The sequence below is a fragment of the Mytilus galloprovincialis genome, chromosome 7, assembly GCF_965363235.1.
Source record: "Mytilus galloprovincialis chromosome 7, xbMytGall1.hap1.1, whole genome shotgun sequence".
Lineage (NCBI taxonomy): Eukaryota > Metazoa > Mollusca > Bivalvia > Mytilida > Mytilidae > Mytilus > Mytilus galloprovincialis.
This window is the reverse complement of record NC_134844.1, coordinates 25131853-25147347: the sequence shown is the minus strand read 5'-3', so window position 1 is coordinate 25147347 and position 15495 is coordinate 25131853. Positions and strand designations below refer to the sequence as shown.

At 31.1% G+C, this 15495-nt stretch overlaps 1 protein-coding gene across 1 annotated transcript in view; it reads right to left on the bottom strand.

Annotated features, from left to right (window-relative positions):
- Positions 1-2390: 2390 nt before the first annotated feature.
- Positions 2391-15495, bottom strand: part of LOC143084164 (uncharacterized) — a 40806-nt gene continuing 27701 nt past the window's right edge. The window contains exons 22-27 of the mRNA XM_076260571.1: positions 8672-8761; positions 8289-8395; positions 7876-7957; positions 5140-5223; positions 4290-4372; positions 2391-2496 (exon numbers count right to left, since the gene is read on the bottom strand). Coding sequence (XP_076116686.1) covers positions 2454-2496; positions 4290-4372; positions 5140-5223; positions 7876-7957; positions 8289-8395; positions 8672-8761 — 489 coding nt within the window. The 3' untranslated portion in view covers positions 2391-2453. The remainder of the gene's footprint in view (positions 2497-4289; positions 4373-5139; positions 5224-7875; positions 7958-8288; positions 8396-8671; positions 8762-15495) is intronic.

Below are 15495 nucleotides of genomic sequence, written 5' to 3'. Positions count from 1 at the left end.
TTAGATCTGCCACTGCAAACTATCTATTTGTTTTAACATTTATCATACTTTTTTATATAAAATTGAAAAATGTTTGCAAGAATGGAAAGCTGCCACTGCAATCTATTTTGTCATCTTACAATGTAAAGAAGTACATCTATAGTAAAGCACCGCTTTATATCAAGAAATATACTTACACCAGCAGGTACCATCTTTTCATTCTGGTGTCAATGGCCTTTTGAAACCACATATTTTACAATGATAATAGTGAGCAGATTTACAAAACTACGTAAATGAGCTAAACCTAGTTAGCTAAAACATATCAATAGACTAATTACAGGATTACTCAAGTTGTAAATATGTGTTTCATTGGAGTGTATAGAAAGGTTTATACTATGAACTTAAGAGCTCGGGCAAGCCCCTCGCTCTAAAGTTCATAGTATATACATTTCTATACACTAACCGACACTTAGATCTGTATACATTAGTTTTGTACTTAGGAAGGGGTTTGTAGTGACAATATTTTACACTGTTTTTATTAGATAACAAAAATGATAATATACAAAATATTCTTCTACACCACCTTAGTGGAGGAGGCATGAAATGTTACCTTTGTCCTTATCTCTGTTTGTCCCAAATTGCTTTCCGTTCTCTAACTTACGTTTGTTTCAACCAAATGTTGTAAATCTAATACACATTGCTGATTACCATAAATACACATTAAATTTGAATTTGGGTGGTGTCACGTAAATCTTTAAACAGTTATATTTCTTTTCAAATGAACAATTGCTTAGTTTTCGGTTCTGTTCTCTACCTAAGTTTGCCGACCAAAAATGTTATGATTTTTTTTACACAATGCTTATAACTACAAAACCCAGATCAAGTTTGAATTATGGTGATGTCACTGTTATCGTTCTAGAATTATACCCCTTCACAATTGGAAAAAATGTCACATTTTTAGTTTCCATTTTCTAACTTTAGTTTGTCTCGACTCAATGTTAAGAAACTTATACACAATGCTTATTACCACAAAACACAGTTCAAATTTGATTTTTTATGGTGTCACTTTTACCGTTCTAGAGTTGTGTCCTTAAACAAATGAAATAAATGCTAAATTTTTCGTTTCGTTAAGTTTGCCTTAACCAAATGTTATGAAAATTTTACACAATGCTTTTTACAATACTACTCGGATCAAGCACAAATTTGGGTAGTGTCACTTTTACAGTTTTCAGTTTTGTCTTCTTATAGATGATAGGAAAGCTCAACAAAAGTTCTAGAAATTCAAGAAAATAACCCCACGTTAGCAAACAGCTACTTGCATTTGATATAAAGCCTGGTTTCAGTGTATGTATACATATTTTAATGAACCAGTGAAAGTTTCAGTTAATTATTTTACTACATATCCCCATTAAAGATAGCATATATGCGAGTGGTATGCTTTAAAGATATCGTATATGCGAATGATATGTTGGAGTTGTGTTTGAAATTTATAAAAGTGAAACCTCCGCGGGAATATTTTACCAAGTTTGTCAATTATCTAAAAATGATTACTATCATTTATTCTAAAGAGATGTTAGGTGTAGAATTTATGATACAGATAATGTATTGTTGTTTCAAAATGTCTCTACACTGGTGACATCCTGTTAAGGAAGTTCGTTTGTCATGTTTTGGGATTTTTGTCAGATTATCGGAATCCTCTGGTTTTATCCATTTGAATTCCTTAAAAAAAAATGCCAATTGACCCCATTTTTCTTTTTTTTTGAGTCTTTTACATCTATAATGATGAGCCATTTTTAAAAGTCAATAGTTTTTGAGAACCTAAACTTATCAATGATAAAGCTATGAAAAATCAAGAGAGAATATTTTGTCGCCAAAATTTCAATGGCTAACATCTCGAAAACAAGCACATTGACCTATATATCTTTTTTTTTTCTCCTTAGATTCCTTTATATATCCCTTATCAATACAAACTAGTGTTTTGAAAAGTTAATTATTTTCAAACTGAGAGGCGAACTCCCCTAAAATACTTCATTCAGTAATTTATATGGTAAAATGTCGACACACAACAGCTGAAGTGTCAATATCTCTTTCCTAATCATTCATGAAAATTCATAAACTATCGGTCATTAAAGTGAGATTTCAAATGCATTTTGTTTGTTTTACGCATTAGCTTTCAGCCGCGTTCTAATGTTTATCAAAAAGATCATGATGCAACATGTTCCCTTAGAAATGTCGATAGTCTTTAGGTGGAAGGTCTCCCCTTTCGTGACCCTTTTTATTTGGGAATAAGTGGATATTTGTCTCATTGTCAGACATTCTACATCTATTTACATACTAAAATATCAATAGAATCACTATCAGTCGACAAACAGTAAACAATAATACAATATAATAAGCCTAAATGATTTTATTTTTTACAAAAAAAAAACATCTCAAACCAGTAAATACCACTCCAGTTTAGTGTGATCACATCTTCAATATTCGTCGTGGAATGCATAGTACTTGTGATATTTGGCACTAAAATATAAAAATAACATGTAAATCTTGTTTAATAAAATTGTGATAAGCAGTGTTGTTGTAATGCAAACTATATGCTCTCACTTGAAACACATCAAGAGGAAAATTTGCTCACGTAAATTTCACATGAATCTCACCTAAAACTCACGTGGGGTTCACATCAAACGAGCTTATACATAACACTCACGTAAAAATTTACATGTTACTTTCACGTGAGATTCATATGAATCTTATTAACTCACGTGAAAATTCAAATTTATACATTTGTTCGAAATACATCAAAAGAACACGTTATTTTAGCCCATGTGTAAATTAAGTTAGACAAATTTCGAAACATGTAATTCTATCAAAACAATGTTCTTTTAATACAACTAAGCTTTGACTCCATTATAATTGAAAGTTAATTGCCTACTCGAAAGTTGTATGTATCTGTCTTTACAAACTTTAGATATGAAGCGTACTCAATGAAGGTTATTATTCCCGAATCATGTGTCGTTCGCACAGTAATTTCTGTAAAAGAGGGACGAAAGATACCAAAAGGACAGTCAAACTCATTTTTACTAATCGAAAATAAACTGACAACGCCATGGCTAAAAATTAAAAAGACAAACAGACAAACAATAGTACACATGACACAACATAGAATACTAAAGAATAAACAACACGAACCCCATATAAGATATATTTAAACAAATCAAATAATATTGCATCACTCAAGGGAAGTCAACCTATTTACACATGTATTATATTCAGAGAGAGATTATTGAATAGGATATAACTACATAAACATGGAAATACTAACGCATACAATATGTACATATCAACTAGTTACTACAACTTTCTGGTATTTTGGAGCAAAAAAGATGATTGACCCTGTTACTGTGTATTACATTACCCAGAGCGCATAACCGAAGTCCGATATTGAGGTTGTGTGAACGCAAGCGATTGCTTAGATTGATAACTTAGTGTTTTTGTTGAAACTTTTAAGATTTTCGGTACCTCCTGGTCTTCTCTTTTAAGCTTTCATTCAAGTATTTTTTATTGTAAATTTTATAATCTGTTTCACGTATGAGGTAATAGTTTTATTTAGAACTTATTTTTATTTCAAATAAAAAATAAATGTGGAATACGTTCATGGGACACAGATGATGCCCCCTCTTGCATATACCTTTATAAAGGGATATTAATAAAGAATGGTATAAGTGACGCCACCACAATTCAACTTTTTTTGTTGATTTTTGTGTCGTATGATAATAAGCATTGTGTATAAGATTCAAAACATTTGGTTGAGGCAAACTTAAGTTACAGAGGGAAAAGGAAAGTATCAGGATTTTTTTTTACATTTGAAAAGGGCATAACTCTAGAAAAGTGAAACGGCCAGCCCCAAATTCAAACTTTTGTGATAATCAGCATTGTGTATTAGTCTCATATTTTTTGGTTGAGACAAACTGAAGTAAAATAACGGACACCAATTCCGAGACGAACAGACGTACAGATGCACGTATGGACGAACGGGCGAACGCACAGATGGAAAAATATAATGCCTCTAGCTAGGGCTTAGAATTTTACCTTCAAAGTCAGTTACTAGTATTGTGAACTTTTATATTAGAGAGGCGGAAGATGCCGAAGGGAAATTTAAACTAATAAGTCATAAATAAACTGACAACGCCATCGCTCTCCTGCTTTTAATAATCACGATTCAGAATGATGAACTCTTTAAGTTATACGTGTACACTCATAGGAAATGTAATCCCTTCTAATGATAATAAACTCAAACATAACATAAAACTCACATAGGTTCACTATAAAAACGTAGATTTTTGTTCAATGACCAAATTTTCTCCATTTCTTCATCCGTAAGACTGAAACTAAAAACCTACAAAATACGTAAAATAAAATGTCAATTCATTTTATTTTTTGTAACATTTAAATATCTTTACCGACCCCAATTTTTCATAAAACCGTTAGTACCCTTACACAAAGGATAAGGATATTTTGAATTCATTCCTGTATACATCTTAGAGGGGTGGTAAGTGGAATGCCATCCTGAATTATGCAAGAAATTAAAAAAGTAAAATCACAAAAATACTGAACTCCGAGGAAAATTAAAAAAGGAAAGTTCCAATCCAATGGCACTGAAATCAAAAGCTCAAACACATTAAACAGGCAACATTCTCTCCAGTATCTCGAAAAAAACTAATCATTAATTCAATAGTCTCGACATGTGTTAATTCCTAATTCCTTATATCCCGAAAAGGTCTTTCTGTCCCTCAACTAAAGTCATATACTCTACTTGTTATTGAACAACAAGAACATACACATATATGTATCTGCAAGATATATAACAGAATACTTTCATTGGTCTTAAAGCTTTTCCTGATTTTCTATATTAATCATTGATTTTGAATGTTGGAAAAATTTGATACTTATCGACTCAATTTTTTTTTAGTTTTAATTTAGATTTTGAGGTCGAATATCAATTTTTTATCAATTTTTTAATCTCGAATGATCTGTTTTATCATGTTTATGCTTTCGACGATGTTTCTGATATCAATAAAATTATGTGAATACACTTTTTTCAAACAACTACTGTTCAGCTACAACATATGATCAGAATTCTATTATAGTGAATGTCATACTTACATCAAAATTTTCCTTAATTCTACTTGGTGTGACAGATTTTGGTATTACCACCAAATTTCTTTGAAGATGAAACCTTAATACGACCTGAAATTAAATTGAAAATAATCAATATAACACCGGACATGTTGTATATTTTTCGATTTATGAGTTTGACTGTCCCTCTGGTATCTTTCGTCCTCTTTTGTAAGGCAATGCTTAATAGAAGAGCCAAGTATATCGCTAGTACTGGTCCAGTTTACAGTTTGTATTTACTTGTAGCTGGGAACATTACTATATCAATATATATGTTCCTGCTTGTAGGTGATTAATATCGACGTTGTGCATCGAAGAAATTGCAAACTTGTTTAGGAGGAGGTCGGGGCTATTCGTGCAACAATAGCTACTGTGTTTCATAATGCATATTGAAACTGTTCACTTGTATGGCTTACAAAGACGAAACGAGAACTGCAATAATGTTACTAAATACCAGTGCATCCGTCTAAATATTAACAAGGTTTGAATCTGAACCACGAGAGAAACACGCTTATATGTTAATAAGATGCATAATATTGCATACACATATAGAACAAACGTAATGGCAATTGCTACCATGCTTTGTACTATGACAAAACAAATTTAAAAGTTGCATTTGCTTATCGCGGAGGAGCAGGTACAAGTATGTTTATATTACTTCACAACTTAGCCTATGCATAAAGATTACTAAAAAAACACCAAGCGGTGTTGAACTAGAAAACACAACATAATTCAGAATTGCAATTGAAAGAACTGTAAATTGTAAATCTGTTATTCACTAAGTCATTTATTTTCCAGTTCTTAATGAAAATAACTTTTTTACATCGAGTTGACCTTGCCTAAATTTGCCATTAATGCATAAATTATGCAAATTATTTTTGGGATTTTAACCGATCTATAAACATGAAAAATACGCGCACATAAACTAGTGCAAAATAACATTCGTTATCGTTTGATATAAATAAATCTCTTGAATGAATACTGATTAAAATATTATTGTTAATTAATATATGAAAATGGTTTGTAGTATATATATATATATATATATATACACAACTCGTCTAAACATCAACCCAACAATGTTAGAACTGTAAATTTGCTTTCGCAATTTTTTTGTTCTTCCCTCGCCGGGATTCGAACCCATGCTACTGTGATATCGTGACACCAAATCGCCTGCACTGCAGCCGTCCCGCTAGACCACACGACCATCTGGGCTCTACAAAAATAAAGCTTTCAGTGGCCGTGTGTTACCTTTCCTCGTTCCTTCTTCATTGGAATAAATTACAACATTGAAACAACAATTACATTGCTTGGATACATTACGTTATAATAACTTCTATGACGTATATATATACACGAGTCTAAATTGAAAACTATTGTAAGATATATACAGGAATGAAGTCAAAATATCCTTATCCTTTATGTAAGGGTACTAACGATTTCTTTATGCAATAATTATATATATATGTAAGTAAAAAATCATTGATTATATCAATGCACACATACCGATAGTCTGGGAACCTGACACAATATTCTCAATATCGTAAGCGGACTTCCGGTTCGAATAAATATAATTTGCACTTGCATTGCACTATCATAAGTAGAATAGTACAATAGAATGATATACAAATGGATGGAAATCATATATACATGCAACTGTTATTTCAATATAATAGATAAAAACAAATCAGTGTATACATACCGATTTGTATCACTACAACATAATAGTTATTACGGTGAAGTTGAATTTCCAGTCATTTATTCGTCATCCACACACAAACTTGTCTCAGAAAAAAATAATTCTCTGTACATTAATCTCAGTTTAAGGTAAAGAGATATGTGATTATTTTCTGAGACAAGTGATTTTGACCATCCACAAGAACTTGTGGTCATCCGATGTTCAGTATTTCAGTACTTTGATTAATATCGCGAGTACAAAACTATTCTGCATTTACCCTCACCAGAAATGTTCAAGCCCAAACATTTTGAAAACCAGTGATGCATATGACCTAATCACATGTTAAGAGCTATAAGACAAAAAGGGCCATACACGTAGTCAAATTCGTCAAAATTAATGTCAACTTTTAATCAGATAGTTAGAATCTTTTTTCTTAACAATTCAAGGAACATTTAAGAAAATACATGTATATAAAAAAAAAAATCATGTCATTATCGAAGCACAGAATGTTGAGTTTATGATACCCTCGGGGACTTACAGTACACCAGCAAAATGTTGATTTTTTTATTAGACGACCATAAACTTCATGTAAAATTATTATAAAATTGTTCTAAACGGGTTTGACTGTTCTGTTGTGGTTTTTTGTGGTTTTCTTTTTTACTTGTTACATTCTCTATTTTCAAACTGTTAATACTTTTGGATTACCCAATGGTTCGTCTCGGACGCAGCTGTTTAAACATATTCTAGTAACCAATGTTGTGTATACAAAAATATAGGCACTGTAACAGTTGAGATTTTTTTTATGCAATGGATGACTCATATTCAACATCTCCTCATTTCACTTATTGAGAAAAACTCATTGCTATGTATTTTAATAATTCGAAAAAATGTCACAGTTTCCAGTTTCCGTTGAGGTTTTCTTTCATAACATTATTGCAATCTTATAAGTAAGATTTCCCATTTTGCCAGTAAACGAAGGTTCGCAATAATAAATGCATGCATACATTTCTGAATTCACAGTATATAAGTTGTATCAGGAAGCTTACTTGTGTAATAGATTTTCCCTTTGCTTTTGAAATTTCTTTCAAAACTGGTTCATCAAATATGATTGGCTCATCTGCACTTTTCCTGAAATACAATTTTTTGTGGAACAGAAAAAAGGGAAAGTATGATAAGAGCTACAATTAACTGAAACCTGAAATTTTAAATTTAGAATATTCTTCTAGAATTTCACTTGCAACTGTTTGTCACAAATTTGGCATGAGTAAACATGAGAAACAGGACGGTTGTCACTAGTTCAGTGGAGTAGAAACTGATTATCCTTACGAATCACCTGAATGCACCCTTTTTGTTTTGGTTAGAGTTCATATTGCTTAATATTTTCCCTATGGTTTGTGTTTCTGTTGTTTGTATTTTTCCTTTTTCGGTATTCAGTTAATTCACTTGACATATTGCTTACCAAGTTCTTCCTGCATTTCCCATGGGTGCATATGCTGTCACTGACATTCCAGTTGATTGGCAGAACTCAACTAATTTTTTATTGCAAAAATATGGATGTATTTCGATCTAACAGAGAGAAAAAAATGGATGAATAAATAAAAAAATCAAATCAAATCAAATATAATATAATATAATGACTAAAAAAGTCAAATGATTTAAAAAGAAAATTGTATAACAGCTTGGCAAACCTGTCAACTATGTGTACCCATGTGAACAATGTCATTATATTTCTTATTTCATGTGAACATTTGTATAATTTTCTCAATTGAATTCAAATTCTAAATGAAAAAAAAAAACAGTTGAACCAAATGATACTACTATATATTTAAAACAAACATATACCTGCATATTACATGGTTTTATTCTCGCATTTTTCATCAGTCTGAGCTTTATTAAAATTTGATATTCCAATGTTTTCAACCAGTTTTGCTTCTACTAATTCTTCCATTGCCTAAATATAAACACAACATTTAGAAATACTAAAAAAATTCTACTAAAATGTGTATATGCAACTAGCACGTTAGTAAACCATCCGGAGGTCAATTAATATAGCTACGTCATTCAATAATACACAATCACATGCTAGGCCCTTAATAGTCCTAAGTCAGAGCTCTGCAAGTATTTAGTCTTTGGCATCTAAGTTAATTTGGGATCTGGTGCACCAAATTGGCAATTATGATACATCTTCTTATCTTTGTCTTTAATCTAATTTATATATCGATGTGTTTAATTGATTTAAAAGATTTCAACATCGGTAAACTACTGATAATTGTAATTCAAATATAAAAACATACTATACACACTTATCTGTGTCCACACTTGTTATAATTCAAAAATATCATGATAAATAATACTAACTAACATTTACTACATCTGTGTGTATTTACCTTCCATGTATCAACGTAGTCGTGGTCAGAGAATATAACATTTCCATCTTTGTCTTTTGGAAACATGTCATCTCCATCCTAAAATAATAATTGCTTTTAGTATTTCATTGGTTTGATAGAAAATGTATCATGTATCCTGTATCAAGATGCAAGAAAAAGAGCTGGGTAACTAAGTACTACTGTTAAATCAATTGCATTCCTTACCGGACCGATTCTATAAAACGTAAAAGAATCATGCGATGGCAAAGTCCAATAATAGATCTGAAAAAACATAAAGACGGCGTATGGAATCTCCACAATAAAAACTACCGACGACAAAATGAGTATGAGTAGAATTTGAGGATGTCCTTCGTGTTAATCGTATTTATTCGATACCAATTGGTATCTATCTTTCACTACATGGTGGATTACCTTTTTGGAAGCATGCGTCATGACATGATGAACTTTTGTAATCATCTTTAGATATATTATTAGAGAAATATCACAGTAAAGTATAATTAAACAAGACGGCATGATAATGGTAGTAAATTTCAGAATCATGATAAAAATGGCAGCTTCCATCCCATAATTGCAAAATTGGAATGACATGTCGTAAAGCTACAATTGATGGCCGTTAAATTTTCGTCACATTCCACTTGTAGTGGTACTAGTTCAGATCCAATAAACGGAATAATCGATATTAATGTTGAAACTATTAATGCAATGATTATTTTGATTTTTGTTTTATTCACAGTTCATTTCTGAGATCCAACAAAAGGATGTTTTATGATCTGGTATCGATGTAACGATAAAAGTGTGACAAACAAAATGGAAGCACAATGAGGCACTTTTGTAAATTCATGTACGATAAACCACGTCCAACAAAGATTAAATGGAACAAATGTTTTAACGTTTCCATATGTGAATGCATATGTGTGGAGTATTGCTGTAGGTAAAATAGCCGCAATGTTAGATAGTCCAATTACAGAATAAATAAGACTGGCAACTTTTCTGATTCTGTTTTTTGATGTCCTATATTCCTTGCAGTAAATAACAATAACAAATGCACTTGTTATAACCACTATAACGGCAACTATAGGAATTACAAAACAGTCAATTATTCGTGTCCACGAACAGTGATATTCTCGTACTTCGCTTAGAATCCCTTTCCCCATCTTTTCCAACTAATAATTTCAAGTGTATATAAGTAAACCGTATTCTTCTAAATATTTGTTAATGGTTTGTGCTTCTGTATTCATATATTCTTGCAGATGCATTTGCCAATGTCCTAAAGGATTTCTATGAAACCTTCTAATTAATGAATGTTGCGTGTTGATGTCTATCATATTATGGACTAAAGACAAAATAGGTCGAATCCGTAGAAAATTAGTATTGAATGAGAACATACCATCTAAGAATGATTAACTATTGTGATCCACTATTTATGAAATACATCACGGACATCGGAAATGATTCATAGCTCATTTGATTTTATCAAATCTTCCAATATCTATCAAAAATATATGTAATATTATCCCCCAAAAAATAATAGTTGCACAAATTGGGAACGATATGTTATGAATCTGAAGTAAATGCACCTCGATGAAAGAATATTATAGAAAAAACAAATATATCAATGCGTGTAAAATAGATTTGTAATTAAAACAATACGTGGTTTGTTAATAAGCTTACTCTGAAATCATATAATAGCTTGAAAGAAGCCGTCTAAATGAAATAAGAATGGCATCAACTAATTAAAGTAAATTGTGCGAGGTTTAGATAATTATAACCGGAAAACATTCTAAGGTCACTTGTGTTTTAAAGATATGAACAGCGTTTTTTTTTATCAACATAATTATCCTTATTCATTAAATCTTGCTTGTTACAAATTTCATCAAGAGTCCAAGCTTCTCTTGAAAGCTATGAACAGTTTTATGTATTTGGTTTACAAACATTTAAGACTCCACTGTACTTAATGAATTGTATAAGGGGGTCTTAATGGGGTCTTGATGGGGTTTACAGAATAGAGAAAAATATGCAATTTAATTGACACAAGTAAATAAAATAAACGACAAAAAAAAAATACAGACAAATAGCCAAAAAAATTAATAGCCAATTATCACTTTATGCTTAAATATAAAGAATGAGGAATACTGGAGAGAAAAGAGATCAATGGCCTGAAAAAATTAGAACTGTTTAGAAATGACCCCAACCATCGAGACCCTTCTATATTGTTATCTCAAGTAAATTTGTTCTGCACTATGAACTCGTTCATACGTTTATTAATCAATCTAATCATATCTGGCATATATTTATAGATTATCGTTGATCATCTCAAATGAAATGCAATCGAGTTGAGATGACCAATGATAATCTGTTTATCGCTATTTTACCTATGACGACGTGTCAATTTCATGTCATATTCTTTAGCAACGCCACGTGCCTTCTTAGTTTCTAGCGATGATTTTCCATCTCAAGCGAATAGCATGATATGAAAAATTATCACAAAAAAACGATCAGAGGAACAATGCACAAAATAGCGATAAATAGTATCTAAAACCAATGTTGCGTGAATGTCTCTGTAAATGTACGATAAAGGCATGATGATTACAGGAGTTTGTGGATAGATATAACAAAAACTGTCAATGGCAAATTTTACAAATAACAAACATTAAATATATATGACACGAGAAAACAATTTACGGGCACATGAACATGTTTAATAAGAATAGTGATATTGATAAGTCTTATGTAGACGAAACGCGCGTCTGGCGTACTAAATTATAATCCTGGTACCTTTGATAACTATTTTATTTAAATAATTTAACTCATTTGGATTAAGCAAAGGTTCAATACAGTTTTCTCAAAACAATATTAATCACATGATTAAAATAAATAATATAAACGGTACCAATTTTAATGAACCAGTTGCGTATTTTTTCGACAACTAATGTCTCTTCATTAATGCTTGAGGCAAACATATTTTGATATCCAAAGCATAATACAAAGGTTGTAAAACGTATAAAACGAAATAGGACATTAAGTATAGTCACATTCTAACGCAGAATCTGAGGTATGCATGAGGGAGGTACATTATTTAATTTAAAATAATTTCCGCAAAATTAATTAAAGCAATTTGTAATCATAAAATATTCGTATTTTTACGACAGTTCCAAATTATTGGCTACTGGTTTTGGTTCTATCATCTGCGATTTACAATCAACTAATAGTGGTGTGGACTATAAATTCCATTCTAGTAAACGGAAACAATTTTAATATTGTACAAGTAAATTCATCATAGAAACAAGGATCGAAATTTTATATTTACGCCAGACGCGCGTTTCTAAAAAAAGACTCATCAATGACGTTCGAATCAAAAAATGTTTATAAGGCCAAATAGAGTACAAAGTTGAAGAGCATTGAGGATCCAAAATTCATTAAAGTTTTGCCGAATACATCTAAGGTAAGTTTTTCCTGTGGTAGAAAAGCTTTAGTGTTTTTTTTCAAAAATTCAAAGTTTTGTTAACAGTTAAATTATAATTATGATGAACATATGTATTATGAAGATGCGCACATTTCGACTACGAATGTCTCTTCAATGATACAATAAAAAAAAATTAACATCTAAATACAAAGGTTGTAGAACGAATCAAACCTAAGTATAGCCATAGTCTGACGCGGATTTAGAGGTTTGCATAAGAAAGGTATATTCCTTCTAAAATAATTTCTAACATTTTATATCAGCAAATTTTAATCAAACATCCGTATTTTCACGCAAGTCAATTCATCAATACACAATAATAAACAACTATGATATGCATTGTGATTTAAGTTACAAATATAACACATAGTAATACTAGGCTAAGAGTATAAATACTTCGATTGCATGTTTTATATCACTGATTAGCGAATCGAACACTTTTGAACCTATTAAAGAAAAAATTGACTTGTATAATTCTGTATTTCATTGAAGAACGATCAAACTATGCAATGACAAATTTATGACCATCATTATAACTGATAAATATGTGGTTGTAATTTCTTGTTTTGATTCATAATACAATAATAGTGACTTGCAATACAGTATTAGAAGAGTAATGAGGTTAATTTTAGATTCCTTAAATATTATAGTTTAGTATGTTTCAATTCTAATTAACTGTAATCTAAATGTTGTACGGTTGCATATATTCTATTTATGTTTGATAACATTCCCAACTTCCAACTAGGTCTATACTCATATTCTCCATCAACAAATATATAAAATGACATGGCATAATAATCGGTACGTGAACAGTGTTATCTTTATAAAATCTTAACATTTAAAAACTCAATTTTTCTCTATTTTTACTTCAACTTTTATATCTAGCGTCACTGCGAGTCTATTGTAGACATGATTCGTGTCTAACGTAAAAAACAAATAAACTTGGTATTTTTGAAAAGCTGTTTTTTTATTACATATAAATGTTACATAGTTATAGATAACAAAATCACAAGTGCAAACAAATAGAAAACTAGATCGTATCCAATATGTGCGCGTTGCAAGATCAAATTAATAAACCTGCTTACATATAAATCGGACCATACTACACTAATATATGTGACACTGTCATGAAAAAATGCATCCACATATTAAGAGTATGAGATAATTGATATTGCGCAATATCTAGAGCAAACTGACCACGATTTACATGAAGGAAATCCAAGAAATAGAGTAATTAAGTGGTTGTCGTTTGTTTATGTGTTACATATTTGTTTTTCGTTCATTTTATTTTACATAAATAAGGCCGTTAGTTTTCCCGTTTGAATTGTTTTACATTGTCTTATCGGGGCCTTTTATAGCTGACTATGCGGTATGGGCTTTGCTCATTGTTGAAGGCCGTACGGTGACCTATAGTTGTTGATGTCTGTGTCATTTTGGTCTTTTGTGGATAGTTGTCTCATGGGCAATCATACCACATCTTCTGTTTTATATACCCTTGTCCTGCGGCAAATTATAATTTAGCGATCCAATGTTCTTTAAAAAAACCAAATGTCACATACAACGACTGCACAACATAATAACTATAACCCGTTTACATAAGGTGGTTATAAATGAATAGCTCTATTATTATTGATATACCATAAAATTATGGGTGTGTAGGACCACTTTTGTTTCACAGAAATATCAGATTTGATTTTAAAATTATCAAATATAAAGTATATCTATTTTGGAAAATGGCAGTTGTTATCATATAGTTCGTTTCTTTGTGTGTTGCATTTTATTGTTTCTGTTGTGTCGATGTTCTTCTCTTATATTTGATGTGTTTCCATCTGTTTTAGTTAGTAACCCGGATTCTTTTTTCTCCAATTGATTTATGAATTTCGACCAGCGGTATACAACTATTGCCTTTATTTGTTCCAATATCATTTACTATCACTATGACAGACATTTATAATATGTATATCTACATGACTATCTATTAAAGGGTAATTTTTAATTTTGAACATTTCTCAAACAACATTTTTTACATTTAAACAAATTTCGAAACATAAATCGAAATCTTTGACTTGTAATACAAGATGCAAGGAAAAGTGCTGGGTAACTAAGTACTACTGATAAATCAATTGCATTTCTTACCGGACCGATTCTAAAAAACGTAAAAGACTCATGCGATGGTAGAGTCCAATAATAAATCTGGAAACACATAAATACGGTGTAAGGAATCTCCACAATAAACACTACTAACGACAAAATAAGTATGAGTAGAATTTGAGGATGATCTTCCTGTTGGTCGTGTTTATTTGGAACAGATTTGAAGCTGTCTTTCACAACATGGTGGATCACTGTTTTAGAAGCATGTGTCATGACATGGTGAACTCTTGTAATCATTTTCAGATATATGATAAGAGAAATATCACAGTAAAGTATAATTAAACAAGAGGGCAAAATAATGGTAGCAATTTTCAAAATCATAATAAAAATGGCAACTTCCATCCCATAACTGCCTAACCAACTAGCAAAATGTGCATGACACGTAATGAAACTACTATTGCTAGCCGTTGTATTCTCTTTAAATTCAACATGATATGGTACTAGTTCAGATCCAACGAAAGAAATAATCGATACTAACGTTGAAACTATCAACACAAGGATTATTTTGCTTATTGTTTTACTCACGGTCCATTTTTGAGATCCAACAAAAGGATGCTTTATAATCTGGTATCGTTGTAACGATAAAAGTGTAACAAACAAAATGGAAGCACAATGAGGCACTTTTGTGAATTCCTGCACGAAATACCAAGATCTACAGAGATTAAGTG